The 14,938-nt window shown below is 42.6% G+C and overlaps 2 protein-coding genes across 8 annotated transcripts in view; one reads left to right on the top strand and one right to left on the bottom strand.

Moving 5' to 3' along the window:
- ATL1 (atlastin GTPase 1) overlaps positions 1-6,055 on the bottom strand; it is a 100,158-nt gene extending 94,103 nt beyond the window's left edge. Inside the window, exon 1 of one of the 4 annotated variants that reach the window (XM_034937522.2) lies at positions 5,728-6,055. The gene's annotated coding sequence lies outside the window, so the exon portion shown is untranslated. Of the gene's footprint in view, positions 1-5,233 lie in introns of all 4 variants that reach the window. The other 3 variants (XM_055097569.2, XM_034937523.2, XM_055097568.2) reach the window with 3 other exon arrangements.
- Positions 5,959-14,938, top strand: part of MAP4K5 (mitogen-activated protein kinase kinase kinase kinase 5) — a 116,841-nt gene continuing 107,861 nt past the window's right edge. For 3 of the 4 annotated variants that reach the window (XM_055097565.2, XM_063596198.1, XM_063596199.1), the window contains exons 1-2: positions 5,959-6,156; positions 6,446-6,662. In XM_055097565.2, coding sequence (XP_054953540.1) covers positions 6,555-6,662 — 108 coding nt within the window. In that variant the 5' untranslated portion in view covers positions 5,959-6,156; positions 6,446-6,554. Of the gene's footprint in view, positions 6,205-6,445; positions 6,663-14,938 lie in introns of all 4 variants that reach the window. The other variant, XM_055097564.2, reaches the window with a different exon arrangement.

Raw genomic sequence — 14,938 nt, 5'->3', positions numbered from 1 at the left:
TGAGGTGTGGGCAAACTTTGGGCACCCTTTTGAACATACCTGTTATTGCGTGAGGAAACCAATAAGGAACAGTGTAAGATTATTTGTAATCTGCTATCTTTTCTTAGCTATTGAATTTGCAGACAAAATCAATTTGTGAGTTGAATACAGAAATCCTTCTACCAATTTTCACATAAACCTTAAAACCACTCTGACAATAAAGGTTAATAGAAACAGCTTTTTAACTGTATTAGTCCATTTTCACACTGCTGATAAAGACATACCCAAGACTGGGCAATTTACAAAAGGAAGAGGTTTAATTGGATTTACAGTTCCACGTGGCAGGGAAAGCCTCACAATTGTGGCAGAAGGCAAGGAGGAGCAAGTCACATCCTACATGGATGGCAATAGGCAAAGGGAGGGCTCATGCAGGGGAACACCCCTTTTTAAAACCATCAGATCTCATGAGACTTATTCACTATCATGAGAACATGACAGGAAAGATTTGCCCCCATGATTCAATTACCTCCCACCAGGTCCCTCTCTCACGTGGGAATTCAAGATGAGATGTGGGTGGGCACACAGCCAAACCGTACCATTCTGCCCCTGGCCCCTCCCAAATCTCATGTCCTCACGTTTCAAAACCAATCATGCCTTCCCAACAGTCCCCCAAAGTGTTAACTCATTTCAGCATTAACTCAAAAGTCCACAGTCCAACATCTCATCTGAGACAAAGGCAAGTCCCTTCCACCAATGAGCCTGTAAAATCAAAAGCAGGTTAGTTACTTCCTAGATACACTGGGAGTACAGGCATTGGGTAACTACAGCCATTCAAAATGGGAGAAATGGGCCAAAACAAAGGGGCTACAGGCCCCCTGCAAATCTGAAATCAAGTGGGGCAGTCAAATCTTAAAGATCCAAAATGATCTCCTTTGACTCCATGTCTCACATCTAAGTCATGCTGATGCAAGAGGTTGGTTCCCATGGTCTTGGGCAGCTCTGCCCCTGTGGCTTTGCAGTGTACAGCCTCCCTCTGGCTGCTTTCATGGGATTGAGTGTCTGCAGCTTTTCCAGGTGCACGGTGCAAGCTGTCAGTGGATCTACCATTCTGTGATCTGGAGGACAGTGGCCCTCTTCTCACAGCTCCACTAGGCAGTACCTCAGTAGGAACTCTGTCTGGGGGCTCTGACCCCACATTTCCCTTTCGCACCGCCCCAGCAGAGGTTCTCCGTGAGGGCCCTACCCCTGCAGAAAACTTCTGCCTGGACATCCAGGCATTTCCATACATCATCTGAAATCTAGGCAAAGGTTCCCAAACCTCAATTCTTGACTTCTGTGTACTAGAAGGCTCAACACCACGTGGAAGCTGCCAAGGCTGGAGGCTTGCACCCTCTGAAGCCACGGCCCCAGCTCTATGTTGGCCCCTTTCAGCTGCGGCTGGAGCAGCTGGAAAGCAGGGCACCAAGTCTCTAGGCTGCACACAGCACAGGGACCCTGGGCCTAGCCAACGAAACCACTTTTTCCTCCTAGGTCTCCTGGCCTGTGATGGGAAGGTCTGCCATGAAGACCTCTGACACGCCCTGAAGGCATTTTCCCCATTGTCTTTGGAATTAATATTCAGCTTTTCGTTACTTATGCAAATTTCTGCAGCCTGCTTGAATTTTTCCTCAGAAAATGGGATTTTCTTTTCCATTGTATTGTCAGGCTGCAAATTTTCCAAACTTTTATGCTGTGCTTCCCTTATAAGACTGAATGCTTTTAACAACACCCTAGCCACCTCTTGAATGCTTTGCTGCTTAGAAATTTCTTCTGCCAGATACCCTAAATCTTCTCTCTCAAGTTCAAAGTTCCACAAACCTCTAGGGCAGGGGCAAAATGCCACCAGTGTCTTTGCTAAAACATAACAAGAGTCACCTTTGCTCCAGTTCCAACAAGTTCCTCATCTCCATTTGAGACTACCTCAGCCTGGACCTCATTGATATATCACTATTAGCATTTTTGTCAAAGCCATTCAACAAGCCTCTAGGAAGTTCCAAACTTTCCCACATTTTCCTGTCTTCTTCTGAGCTCTCCAAACTGTTCCAACCTCTGCCTGTTACCCAGTTCCAAAGTTGCTTCCATATTTTCAGGTAACTTTTCAGCAACATCTCACTCTACTGGTAACAATTTTTTTTTTTTTTTTTTTGAGACAGAGTTTTGCTCTTGTTGCCCAGGCTGGAGTGCAATGGTGCAATCTTGGCTCACCACAACCTCTACTTCCTGGGTTCAAGCGATTCTCCTGCCTCAGCCTCCCAAGTAGCTGGGATTACAGGCATGTACCACCATGCCTGGCTAATTTTGTAGTTTTAGCAGAGATGGGGTTTTGGTCAGGCTGGTCTCAAACTCCCGACCTCAGATGATCCGCCCACCTTGGCCTCCCAAAGTGCTGGGATTACAGGCATGGGCCATGGCGCCAGACCTCAATTTAATGTATTAGTCTGTTTTCATGCTGCTGATAAAGACAAACCTGAGACCGGGCAATCTACAAAAGAAAGAGGTTTAATTGGACTTACAGTTCTATGTGGCTGTGAAGCCTCACAATCATGGCAGAGGGCAAGGAAGAGCAAGTCATGTCTCACACGATGGCAGCAGGCAAAGAGAGGGAGCTTGTGCAGGGGAACTCCTCTTTTTAAAACCATCAGATCTCGTGAGAGTTATTCACTATCATGAAAACAGCATGGGAAAGACTTGCCCTCATGATTCATTACCTCCTACCTGGTCCCTCCCACAACACATGGGAATTCAAGATGAGATTTGGGTGGGGACACAGACAAACCATATCAGTAACATATCTGATGATCAATTCAAACTGGATGAAAGGGATATTGACTGCCTTCCTCACCTCTCCTTTTTAAAACTCTCATCCTAATGACCTGATACTAATCCTGAATGAGATACATGTTCTATTGCCATCCAGAACAAATTATATAAAAATTGCCCTATATTTGGAAAACATGGTTTATGCCTCAAAAGACAAGTGGCCCTAATTAGTAAAACAATAGTTTAATAATAATTATTTAAAAATCCAAATCATAATTGTGGCAATGTCTTCCAACATTTAATTGATTTCTGTTTAACAGATCTATAGAGCAGTCAACTGAATCACAGAGTTACATGTTGAAATTAGTTTATGTTGGCAGATTAATCAGGAGATTACCAGATTGCTTAAATCTGTATGTTCAATAGACTAAAGTTATTGTCCTTATGCTCTGTCCTTTCACACTTGAAGGTTTAATTAGCCATTTTGTCTTGGATAATAAATTGTGAACCTTAGCTTTATATAAGATAAAGCATTTTATGTCTCCCAATTCTTTTTTATTCAGCCTTGGCTAAAGTTAGAGCTGAAATTAGAGGCCACAGATTACAGTCAGCATTTTACTGAAGAACTTTCAAAGAAGGGAAGTACATTACAAAGCATGTGGCAAACCATTATCGTATATTATAATGATAAGGGTAAAAGCTGAAAAATATTTATGTGTCAGCATGAAGATACTAAGAATGCATGACAATTAGGTTGGAATTAAGGACCTATCAAGCCATATTTATTCTTATTCCATACCTTGTCATATGAAATTGGGTGGTTTGTAAGAAACTCTCTGGTCAGTTACCATGACATAACTAACATATTATTACATAAACTTCAACCTTGAAATTGTTTGCTTAATTGTCTAGGATGTAAAATTAAATTTACTCAGTGTGTATTTAAGTAAATTGAATTTGCATTTCTTTACAAAGCAACCCACTTCACTGATCTTGTTAAAATTAACTCAACCAGTATTTTAAAAATCCTTAAGATTCTTTTGGAGTTAGTATAAAACAAATGTTTTCCTCTTTGCATGAATTGCAGTACAAGTAAAATAATGATTATAGCAGATATACAGAGTCTTGACTTTTTAACCACCACATAGAGTCTTGACTTTTTCCATGCTATCTGCCTCTAGGTTGATGGTCAAAGCATATGGATCTGCCATTACTGGCAACATAAAATATCTGCACTCCAGGGTCTTGTTGAAGCCTATGACCTCAAACATTTCACTGCCTAATTCATTTTAAATGCTGTATTTCAAGAATAACATGCTTAAAGGATTGTCAGGATATTTGTCCTCGTCTCAAACTGGGCATTCAGTTTCTACTTTATGAAGAAGGCTCATTAAATAAAATTTTTGGAAGTCTTTGCATTAGGAAAATATATGCCTCTTCTTGATCAATTGGTTACTCTTGATCTCAAAAACACTATAAAATCCTCTGGTTGGCCGAGTTGTCACACTGTTCTGGTTTCGTATTTTCCTTCTCTTTAACTTCATACTAGTTTGCCCACTTATTTTTATCTTGTTTTATAGTAAGTGTTTTCTGTGTGCTGCCTGAAATTCCCTGGAGTAACACAAGTGTAAACATGTAAGAATAAATATATTTCAGACTAGATCAAGGATCAGTGCTTATATGGCCAGAGGAAAAAAATCTCAAATGAATCTATGACAGTAAACAAGTGCTAAGATACCAATAGAACATTTGAAGAGATTTTGAGTCATCGAAGCCAAAAGTATGTGCCCACCAAAACAAGTGCCAAGAATCTTTGAAAGAAGGAACTGTTCTTCAACAATTTTTTCAATGCAGCAAACACATAGGCTTTGTCCATGGAGCATGTAAGTCTGGGCTTACTTATGTTCCCCAAATAAGTGCCCTTTGTGTGTGGAGCACAAGAAAATACATATATGCCCTGTCCTGTTAAGGTGCGAATTTAATTTCTACATTATACAATTATCAACAATAAAGAGTATTGTCAATTACTCCTTATTATACATTATACAATTATCAACAATAAGGAGTATTTTAATTCTCAAGAACAGAATTAAAAATTGGGTGTTCAAAGCCACATGCCAACATCTCCAACTTGCTCTTTTATGATGTTTCAGTCACTAAATGCAGTGGCTGAGTGTTATCTGGCTTTTCTGTTCAAATTCTCTATGAGGCTCTAGAAATAACTTAGCCAGTATAATGTAACACTGGCAACTTAATTTCTACCTTCAGAGCAAGACTGGAACTGAAACTGCAAAACAGCTTGTGAAATATCAGCCAAATTACTTCCCCGAACTCCTGTTCCATATATGCTGTGCATTGTTAAGTATTTTAAGACCTCTTATATTCGATAACCCCCTTTACAATCCTGTAAAACGCTTTATAAACACTTTCCTGGGTGTCAGATGCAAAATCTTACCCTCTTCAAGCTGCAGATAAGGACACCGAGATGTTGCCAAATATGCTGTTTTGTCCCAGAGCACATACTGAGGAAGTGGTAGAACCAGAACCAGTCTGTGACCCCTTTGTTTTACTTTTGCGGAACTCCTGATCTCATTAAAGGTGCAATACCAGCGATGAGACACTGCGTGTGCCCAACAGGGACAAAGGTCATTGAGCAGTCCTAGGAATTCAGACTTTCAGAATTGTCTCAGAAGAACTAAGTAGAAGGCAGGTTGTGCAGGTGTGCAGTGCAGCCTCAAACTGGTACCACCGGGAATGGTTTGCAAAACAGGAAGGTGCAGTAGGGTGTGCCGGGACTTAGTTAACCTGGCACTCCCCCACCTCCTTCCCCGGCGCCCCGCTGCCAGGTTACTTCTGGCCCGGTGCCCTTAACGTACCTTTTCCGTGTTTAACTTGGAGGGCTACGTTCCCATCGCCCTTCTTCCTCTACCCGTCACCCTACAGGCCTACCTGACAAATGTGGGGACGGTTTAGCCAAGGCCCGTTGGCCCACGAATGCCCAGGGGTGTGCCTTATTTCTGAGAGTGGGAGGGAGACAGCCCAGGCCCTGCAAGGACGCGCCCGGCTAGGGGGGCGCGGTGGCGCGGTCGGGAGGGTGTTGTGTTCTCAGCAGGCCTCAGGGCGGCACTCTGGTTCTGCGGCCGGAGTGCTCGGGCGGGCCGCTGGGCGCCGACCCATGCTGGCTGGGAACGTGTCTCCCGGTGACGCAGCCCCGGGTGGGGAACGTGGTGCGGCGGCGGCGGCGGCGGCGGCGACTGTACGCGCCTCCGCCGCCCCCGAGAGGACGCGCCGTGCAGCGGCTGAGTGGCGGCGGCGGCGACGGCAAACCCGGAGCTGCCGGCCGGCGCGGGGGAGGAGGACGCGGGTGCGGTCTAGGAAGTAGGTCCCGGGCTCCGCGCTCAACAAAGACGGGGCCGCCCCCATTAGGTACCGAGCCGGCCCTGGGCCCCGGCTGGCGGGGAGGCCTCGTCGGGCAGTTCGCGGGCGGCCGGGGAGGGGGAAGGGCCGCAGACCGAACGGGGATACGGGGCGCCGGGGGCCCTTCCAGGCCCCTTTCTCTTCCACGGCCCCTGGCGGGACGGAAGGGAAGGGGCCGGGCCGCGAGGGCGCGGGCCGCTGGGGGTCGTAGCCTGCGACGCCAACCAGCCTTTGCTCGTCCCTCGTGCAGACGGAGCTGCGGGCGGAGGCTCCATGTTGGGAAGCGGCGCCGTTCGTGCTTGTTAGCGGGAATCCGGGAGCCGCGGGGTGAGCTGGCGGGGGCCGGGCCCTAAGTGAAGATGGAGGCCCCGCTGCGGCCTGCCGCGGACATCCTGAGGCGGAACCCGCAGCAGGACTACGAGCTCGTCCAGAGGGTCGGCAGCGGCACCTACGGGGACGTCTATAAGGTAAGTGAGGCTGGCCGTGCTTTTTTCCTGCGGTCGACTGCGTCCCGGGAATGGGGCCACTTTCCTGCGAAGTACTGGGGCGAGAGGAGGATGCTTTTACTGTTGCCTCTTGGGGAGAAAGCGGCCGGGGTCCCTTTTACTCGGTTCTGAGCACCCTCGACTCATAGCTTGTTCTAATCGCTACCAACAGGCAGAACTAACCACACAGTTGCAAACCGCTGTTGCACTTTTTTTGTGGTTTAAAGGCTTTTTAATAGGGCTTATTTATGGTATTGAAGGGAATTTGAATCTGCCTGTGGAATTACACCGAAGGATGCTCTAGTGTTAGCATGGAAAAATGCTTCATGGAAGATAGACAGGAAAGAATATTGACATTCAGACATTTGCATTTTTTTAAAAAAAATTGTTTCAATGGATGAGTTTGACTAAAAAAGCCATATGAAACTCTGTCTCTGAGCTTTAACTGTAAGCAAACTAATATTGGTGACGTGTATGCAAGCATTATCCCATATAAAAAGATGCTTTTCCTGGTGGAAGTTTGATCGTTTGTTTTTGGTTGGCGATAAAAATGTGATATTAACTTGCTGGGTTTTGTTTTACTTTAGCGGTTCCTTTCAGGGATTTATAACATCCTATAACCAAGAGTGGATATGAGCTGCTGTCTTTGTATTGTGCTGTTTTGTATTACTTAAGACAAACGATGAGAGTAAGTTACACCTAATTTAGGATTTTAAAAAACATTGTAGAGAAGCAAACCCAATTCCCCAAATCCGCTGAGTTCTTGAATGGTTCAGAGGAAAGAGATTGAGATTGCCTTATGCTTTTTGTTGTGTGTTCCAAAAAGGGAGCATTAGTGCAGCCTATGAATATTAAGGGCAAATTCCTTTGCTTTTTGCAACGGCGTTGTTTATTGGATTTGATCATGATATATATCACATTGTGCCAAACAACACTTCTGCATATCGCTGAAGTGGTTTTGTGTCATTTGGGTAATTAACCAGTAGATTCCTCTGGGGTTAGGTTGTTGTTTTGCACAGGTGGTTCCCCTCTTTCTACTTACTTTTAATTTCCTCCCAATTAATATTAGCATTTCAAGGTAGTGGTATTATAGCCCTAGCACTGTTTGATTCTACTGAGATAGACTGTAATGGATAGGCTTTTTATTCCTTAAACAAGCATTTGAGTCTTCTGTACCAGGCACTGGTAGAGGTACTGAGGTGATGAATTGTGAGCAAGGTTCTGGCTCTTACCTTGTGAATACCTTCGAACTCAAAGTGTATGTTTGTAACAATCCTCTTCTTCTTTATGTAAAATTAGAGGTAGTTAACTTAGTTGTTTATCCAGGGATTAGCCATTTTGTGGAATGCTCTTTAGAAAATTGAAATTCCTATTTCCTTTCTCAGTCTCATTTTTTAGTCATCTTTGTCTTATGATTCACTGTGTGTTAGACGAGTTCAATTTAGTTCATGTTAATTTACAATAGTATAAATTCTACTTGTATATATTCTCTTCTCCCTACTACAATAAAGTTTTAGGAGTGTTTTTCCCATAAAGATCTTAAGACCTCCACCCTTTTTCTTCATAGATATAGTAACTAAAGCAACTCTGGAGCAGGATTTTATTCATGCCTGGGAAAAAGCAAAGATTATATTTAAGGGGCAGCTAATGCCTGCCTTTTACCCTGGTGCCTTCCTGCCCTAGTCTCTCTTCTGCAGTTCCCAAACAGAATCAGAAACCGAATATTCATCATACTCTACCTTCACCCCTTAACACATGGTCCCCTACCCTCACAATGTTGCTTCCTCTACCCTCACAATGTTGCTTCCTCTACCCTCACAATGTTGCTTCCTCACACTTACATGTATATTCATTGCACACTAGGCCAGCCTCTGATTCTAAACATCCTTAAGGCGTTCTTAGCTCCTTGTCTTTTGTTTTCCTTTGTTCTAATTACTTGGAATCACCTTCCACCCCTCCATTTCCACCTGTTGCTGTAATACCTGTCCATGAAAGCCTTACCCAAATGCTCCTGGGCAAGACAGCCCTTCCCTCTTATTTCTCAGCCTCATCTACCACTCTCCTTAGTCATTCTGCTCTAGTTACACTGGCCTGCTTGCTTCTCCTTAAACATGATAAGCATCTCCCCATCTTTGGGTCCTTGTTCTTGCTATTTCCTCTCTTCGTAATGTCTCCCCTTCACCACCGCCCCCCACTATATGGCTTGCTCCCTTCCTCCTTTTTTTCACATCCTCCCGATCTTCTTTTCCTACTCTATTTTTTGCTTTGTACTTATCACCAACATAATGTTTTACTTATTTTTTTCTTGTTTATTATCTATCTTGATTCACTAAAATACTCCATGATGGCAGGGATTTTAATCTCTTCACTGCTCTGTCTCTGATTATGCCTGCCACAGAGTAAGTACTTCCTAAAAATTTGATGAATAAATGAATGAATGAATATCAGACTCTGTCACTTAGTTCTCTGAGCACATGCTATTGACATCATAGCACTAAGTTAGCATTTAATAGTCTATGTATTCCTGTAATGCCTTCTGTTTGTCTGTTTGTTTGGATACAGGATGTCGCTCTGTCCCCCAGGCTAGAGGGCAGTGGCGGGATCTTGGTTCATTGAAGCCTCAACCTCCCGGGCTGAAGTGATCCTCCCACCTCAGCCCCCCAAGTAGCTGGCACTACAGGTGTGTGCCACCATGTCTGGCTAATTTTTGTATTTTTTTTTAGTAGAGAGGAGGTCTTGCCATGTTTCCCAGTCTGGTCTCGAACTCCTGAGCTTAAATGATCTGCCTGCCTCGGCCTCCCAAAGTATTGAAATTACAGGCATAAGCCACCACATCCGGCCCTGTGATGCTGTCTAATGATACCCTGCATGTGTATTTTTATTACAAATTTCAACTATTTGAGTTCTCTGGGGAAATATTTCTGAAAAACTATTTTATAGTATATCCACTATCAGTGATCTAAGTCCTATAGAATTTTGTCAGTTTAAATTTACTCCTTAGTATGCCTAAAAACACATAACCTGAAACTGTAGTGCTGAATTTTTTAAGCTCTGGGCAATTAGAGTAATTTTGCTATTTATCACTGTGTTTCTGATGAGCTGAAAATCCTAGGACGTTTTAGAAGTATTTTCAATGTAGGATATAAACTAGTGAAATACCTGCAGTAAAGAATAATGAAGGTAAATTAGCCACTGTTCTAATCAGATAATATCCCCCTGTGTTTTTGAGAGAGGGTCTTGTGCTTTAGGCTGGAGTCCAGTGGCACGATCAGCTCACTGCAGCCTTGAACTCCTGGGCTTAAGGGATTCTCTCTCCTCAGCCTCCTCAGTAGCTGGGACTACAAGTGTGTGTGGCAACATGCCTGGCTAATTTTTTTTTTTTTTTAATGTAAAGACAAGGTCTTCTTGTGTTGCCCGAGCTAGTCTCAAATTCTTGACCTCATGTGATGCTTCTGCCTCAGTCTCCCAAAGGGCTGGGATTAATAGGTGTGAGCCACCAAGCCTGGATTTTTCCCTGCCTTTTTTTTTTTTTTTACACCTTAGGTATCTTTTGAAGCAGAAGCTTTAAAGGACTCTGGCTTTGAGATTCTTCATAATTTACTTTTATGTTCATCAATACCACAGTTCCCCTCTGAAGCTTCCATCTTTCCTGAGAATCCCCAAGAGGGAGAGTTCAATCTTATATTGGCTCTTCCTTGGTTGAAAGAAGAGGAGGAACATAAAGATTCTTTTAGATAAATGGAGTGAATCATTGAGGGCAAGAGCAGGAAATGGTAGAGGGGAAAGAAACACAGAAGAGAAAAGGAATTTGGTGGATGGTGGATGAAGGATTAAATGTCAACTGAGCAGCTTTTATTTGTAATTACTGTAAAAATGTAGATCTGCCAGCAGGAAGGATAAATCTGGAGATTTAGATTCTCAACTACCTCTGACCACAAGGATCTATAACAACTACAGCATCATGATACAGTTCATAATCAGTAGTACAAGCCATTTGGGCAGTCCTTATCCAAATATTTGTATCAAAATTGCTTCCAGCCTAGATTTCAGAGAAGTTCTGGCAATCTGGCTTTTTATTTTTTTTTATTTATTTATTATTATTATTATTATTATTTTACCTTTCATAGAATATAAATTTAGACTGGGCAATCCTATGAATTTTTTTCTAACCTTTATTGCTTTATCTGATTGATTATAGAAGAATAACATGTTTAGTTCCCAGAGGACAGAAACAGATGTCTCTTGCACATCTTTGTAATGTAACAAACAAATGCTCAATAAATATTTGTTGAACAAATTAGTTGTAGAAAATTACTCAGAGATAGGTACTGCTAATAATTTAATACAGTTTATTTCAGGCTTATTTCCTAAATGTTTTTAAATCAATATTTCCAAAATGGCTCTTATATTTAATTTATGATTGGGAATATGATACAGGTCTTTTTTCTGCTTGATTGAAATGACCAGCATTTTCCCTAGTCGTTAAATATTCTACAAAAGTACATTTTTTTTTTTTTTTTTTTGCATGACAGGGTCTTGCTCTTTTGCCCAGGCTAGAGTGCAGTGGTGTAATCATACAAAAGTACTTTTTTTTTTTGAGACGGAGTCTTGCAGTGTCGCCAGGCTGGAGTGTGGTGGCGCAATCTCAGCTTACTGCAACCTCCTGACTCCCTGGTTCAGGTGATTCTCCTGCCTCAGCCTCCTGAGTAGCTGGGATTACAGGCATGCGCCACCACACCCAGCTAATTTTTGTATTTCTAGTAGAGACGGGGTTTCACCATGTTGACAAGGATGGTCTCAATCTCCTGACCTCGTGATCTGCCCACCTTGGCCTCCCAAAGTGCTGGAATTACAGGGTGAGCCACCACACCCAGTCAAAAGTACTATTTTTAAAGGATCCGTTGAATGAACCTTCATTTAGTTAATCATTCTAAGTTGCATATTTGTTATTTCTAGTTTTTAAACTTTTTTTTTGCAATTATAAATGATGTTATAATTTGCGTAGAAGTCTTTGTCATGTAGTCTTATCACTAACGTGGGTTCCTCTGGATGCTAGATGAATTAGGTCTGCTATGGGGAATCTCCTTTATGTATGCCTTCACTTTCTTTTCCTCCAGCCAAGAGTCACCATTCTGGAATGGCTTTAGGCACTTTGAAACATATCCCAAGATCCCATTTTATAGAGACAAAGCTTAATGTATCATCACACTTCTAGAAGCATTCATTCATTAAAGAAGTATTTATTGAGTGCTGACAATGTGTTAGGATATGGGGATGCAAACATGAGATGAAGTACACTATCAATAAGGAACATATGGTTTAGTCAAGAAAACAGACGTGGCCAGGCACAGTGGCTCACGCCTGTAATCCTAGCACTTTGGGAGGCCAAGGCTGGTGGATCACCTGAGGTCAGCAGTTTGAGACCAGCCTGGCCAACATGGCAAAACCCCATCTCTATTAAAAATACAAAAATTAGCCGGGCATGGTGGCAGGTGCCTATAATCCCAGCTACTTGGGAGAGGCAAGAGAATTGCTTGAACCCGGGGGTCGGAGGTTGCAGTGAGCTGAGATTGCGCCACTTCACTCCAGCCTGGGCAACAAAAGCAAAACTCCATCTCAAAAAAAAAAAAAAAAAAGAAAAAAGAAAGCAGACATGTAAGCAGTCATAATTTGGTAGAAAATTATGTGCCATAGGAGAGAAGTGGAAGAAATGCCGAACTCTGCTTTTATTGGGGATGAAGGAAGGGAGAGAGAGGAGTGTGAACCAAGGAAGATTAACAGAGGAAGGAACGTTAACTGGATTTTTAAAAAGAAGACCAGTGGTTTCTAGGTAGAGAAGATAGGAAAAGATATTCCAGGCTTTGGGTATGGTATGTGCAAACACCTGGAGGCTTGAGAAACCGTGATGAGTTTTGAGAGATCTGCATCTGTATTCATTCCAGGTTCAGTGTGACATCTGGCAGAGATGTCATTTCAATTATTTATTTTTATTATTTTATAGATGGAGAATAGAGGCTATTTTCTGGCAGGAAACACCAGCTAATGGACTCCATGTGTCATATCAAAGAATTTGGACCTTTTCAATTATTTATTTTTATTTTTTTGAGATAGGGTCTTACTTTGTCACTTAGGCTGCAGTGTAGTGGCATGATCTCAGCTCACTAGACCCTCCGCCTCCCAGGCTCAAGTGATCCTCCCACTTCAGCCTCCTGAGTAGCTGGGACTGGCACACACTGCCATGCCCAGTTAATTTCTGTATTTTATTTTATTTTTTTGTAAAGGTGGGGTTTCGCCATGTTGCCCAGGCTGGTCTTGAACTCGGGGGCTCAAGCAATCCATCCACCTCTGCCTCCCAAAGTGCTGGGATTTTAGGTGTGAGTACACTGTGCCCGGACTAGAGAAACACTTTTTAGGAGGAAATATCTTACAGTGTAGTGTAAGGATTTTACAAAGTGGCTAGAAATGTAGAGACCAGTTCCCGAATAATCCGGATGAGAGTTTATGCAAGACTAAATTTAGGCCCTGGTATAGAAGATGAAAGGAGGGGATGGATTTGAGTCATATTTAGAAGATGATCAAAAACACCTGGTAATCGGTGAGGGGCAGGAGGAGAAGGGTAATTGATGGCATTTAGAATTTCTGGCTTGAGTGACTACATTGATGCTATCAACAGAGTTAGGAAATACCAAATATGTGGAGTCTGGATTTTGTGTTTGGTTTTGAACATAAGGCATTGCATAGGTGAATGTGTCTGGTAGGTGGTAGGAAATGCACCTCTGGCCTTGAGAGTTCTGGACTGGGGATACAGGTTTGGGAGTCATCATCACTTTATGGGGTGGTACCTGTGAAATACAGGTGAGGTCACCCAGGAGAGTTTGTAGGAGAGCTGAGGAAAGGCTGTAGCCTTAGAGGGGTGGCAGAGAAAAATAATATATTGAAGATATCTGAGAAGAAACAAAGCGGTATGAGGAAGTTCTTTTCATAGGAACGAAAAGTTTCAAGAGATCATCTCTATCATCAGCTGCCTCCATTCTTGTTCCTGTTTGCTCTAACTGCAATGAGGAAGATGAATTCATTCTCCAAAAAATATAAATCTGAAGTTTTGTGTCATTTCTCCTTTATTTCCCTTGTCCGTAGAATAAATTCTTAGAATAATATTCCTATTAAGGCCCTGCTTATCCCAATACCGTATCCATACTGAACTTTCAGTTCTTTATATGCACTCTACTCTCTGTCTTTCAGATTTTTGCAGGTATTCCTTTAGAACACTCTTTCTCTTCCATCTTATCGCCTACTCTTTGGGTTTCTGTTTAAACATTACGTTTCTCGGTGGGGGGGCTTTTCTGTCCCTTAGAGTAGGTCACATCTAGCAGCTGTATGTTTTCAAAGCTCCATGTACATTTTTTATCATGATACTCATCATTTATCACTTCTCATTTTTGCTTGTCTTCCTGGTAGACTAAAACTGCATGAGAACAGAGATCTTATGTTTACTGTTGAAACACCTATACTAGTATATTGCCTAGTATATAGTATGTGGTCAATAAATATGCCTTGAAGGAGTAAGCAGCATAGTGGTCATGTAAGTAAGGAGTTGGAAGGGTTCATTAAGAGTAGAGGAGTTGAGGTATGATTGGTAAGTGAGGAAGTAGAGGGAATGTAGCCTGCTCTCTGAAGCAGCTTAGCTATGACAGGAAAAAGAAATGAGGCACACAAATGTTTCTTCTTGTTTCAGGGTTTTACTTTCATCAAGACTGAGTGATTACAGCATTCAGTTACCATTCTTTAAGTTTGTCGTATCACCCAAGTGTCTAAGAGGATTGCTGAGTTTAGAGATGGAATTCTACAGAGAAGGAAATCAAGACAAAGAATTTGGGAGGAATTGATAATTCAGAAAGGAGATAAAAGGAAAAAACATAGGATGGATTTTTAGGGACTAGAGTAGGGGATAAATGTAAAAACCTCCCTCCCTTTCTGATCTGGAGCCTTGTTTGTTTATTTCCAGTCCTAGTTGTTCCACTGCGAGCATGGTTAGAGTGAGGCATGTTAATGAATGGGAGCTGGGATGGAGAACTGGGAGGACAGGATGCAAAGGAGTATTTAACATTCAACAAATACTTATAGAAGGCCTCCTATGGGGCAGACACTGTTGTGGGGCCTTGTGATACATCTAGTGAACAAAGTGGACAAAGATTCCTCCCCTCATGGAACTCACATTTTAGTGGGGGGAGAGAGACAACAAACATAATAAACACATT

This window comes from Pan paniscus, chromosome 15 (genome assembly GCF_029289425.2).
Source record: "Pan paniscus chromosome 15, NHGRI_mPanPan1-v2.0_pri, whole genome shotgun sequence".
NCBI lineage: Eukaryota > Metazoa > Chordata > Mammalia > Primates > Hominidae > Pan > Pan paniscus.
The sequence above is the reverse complement of the archived record's forward strand: the minus strand, read 5'-3'. Positions and strand labels throughout refer to the sequence as shown.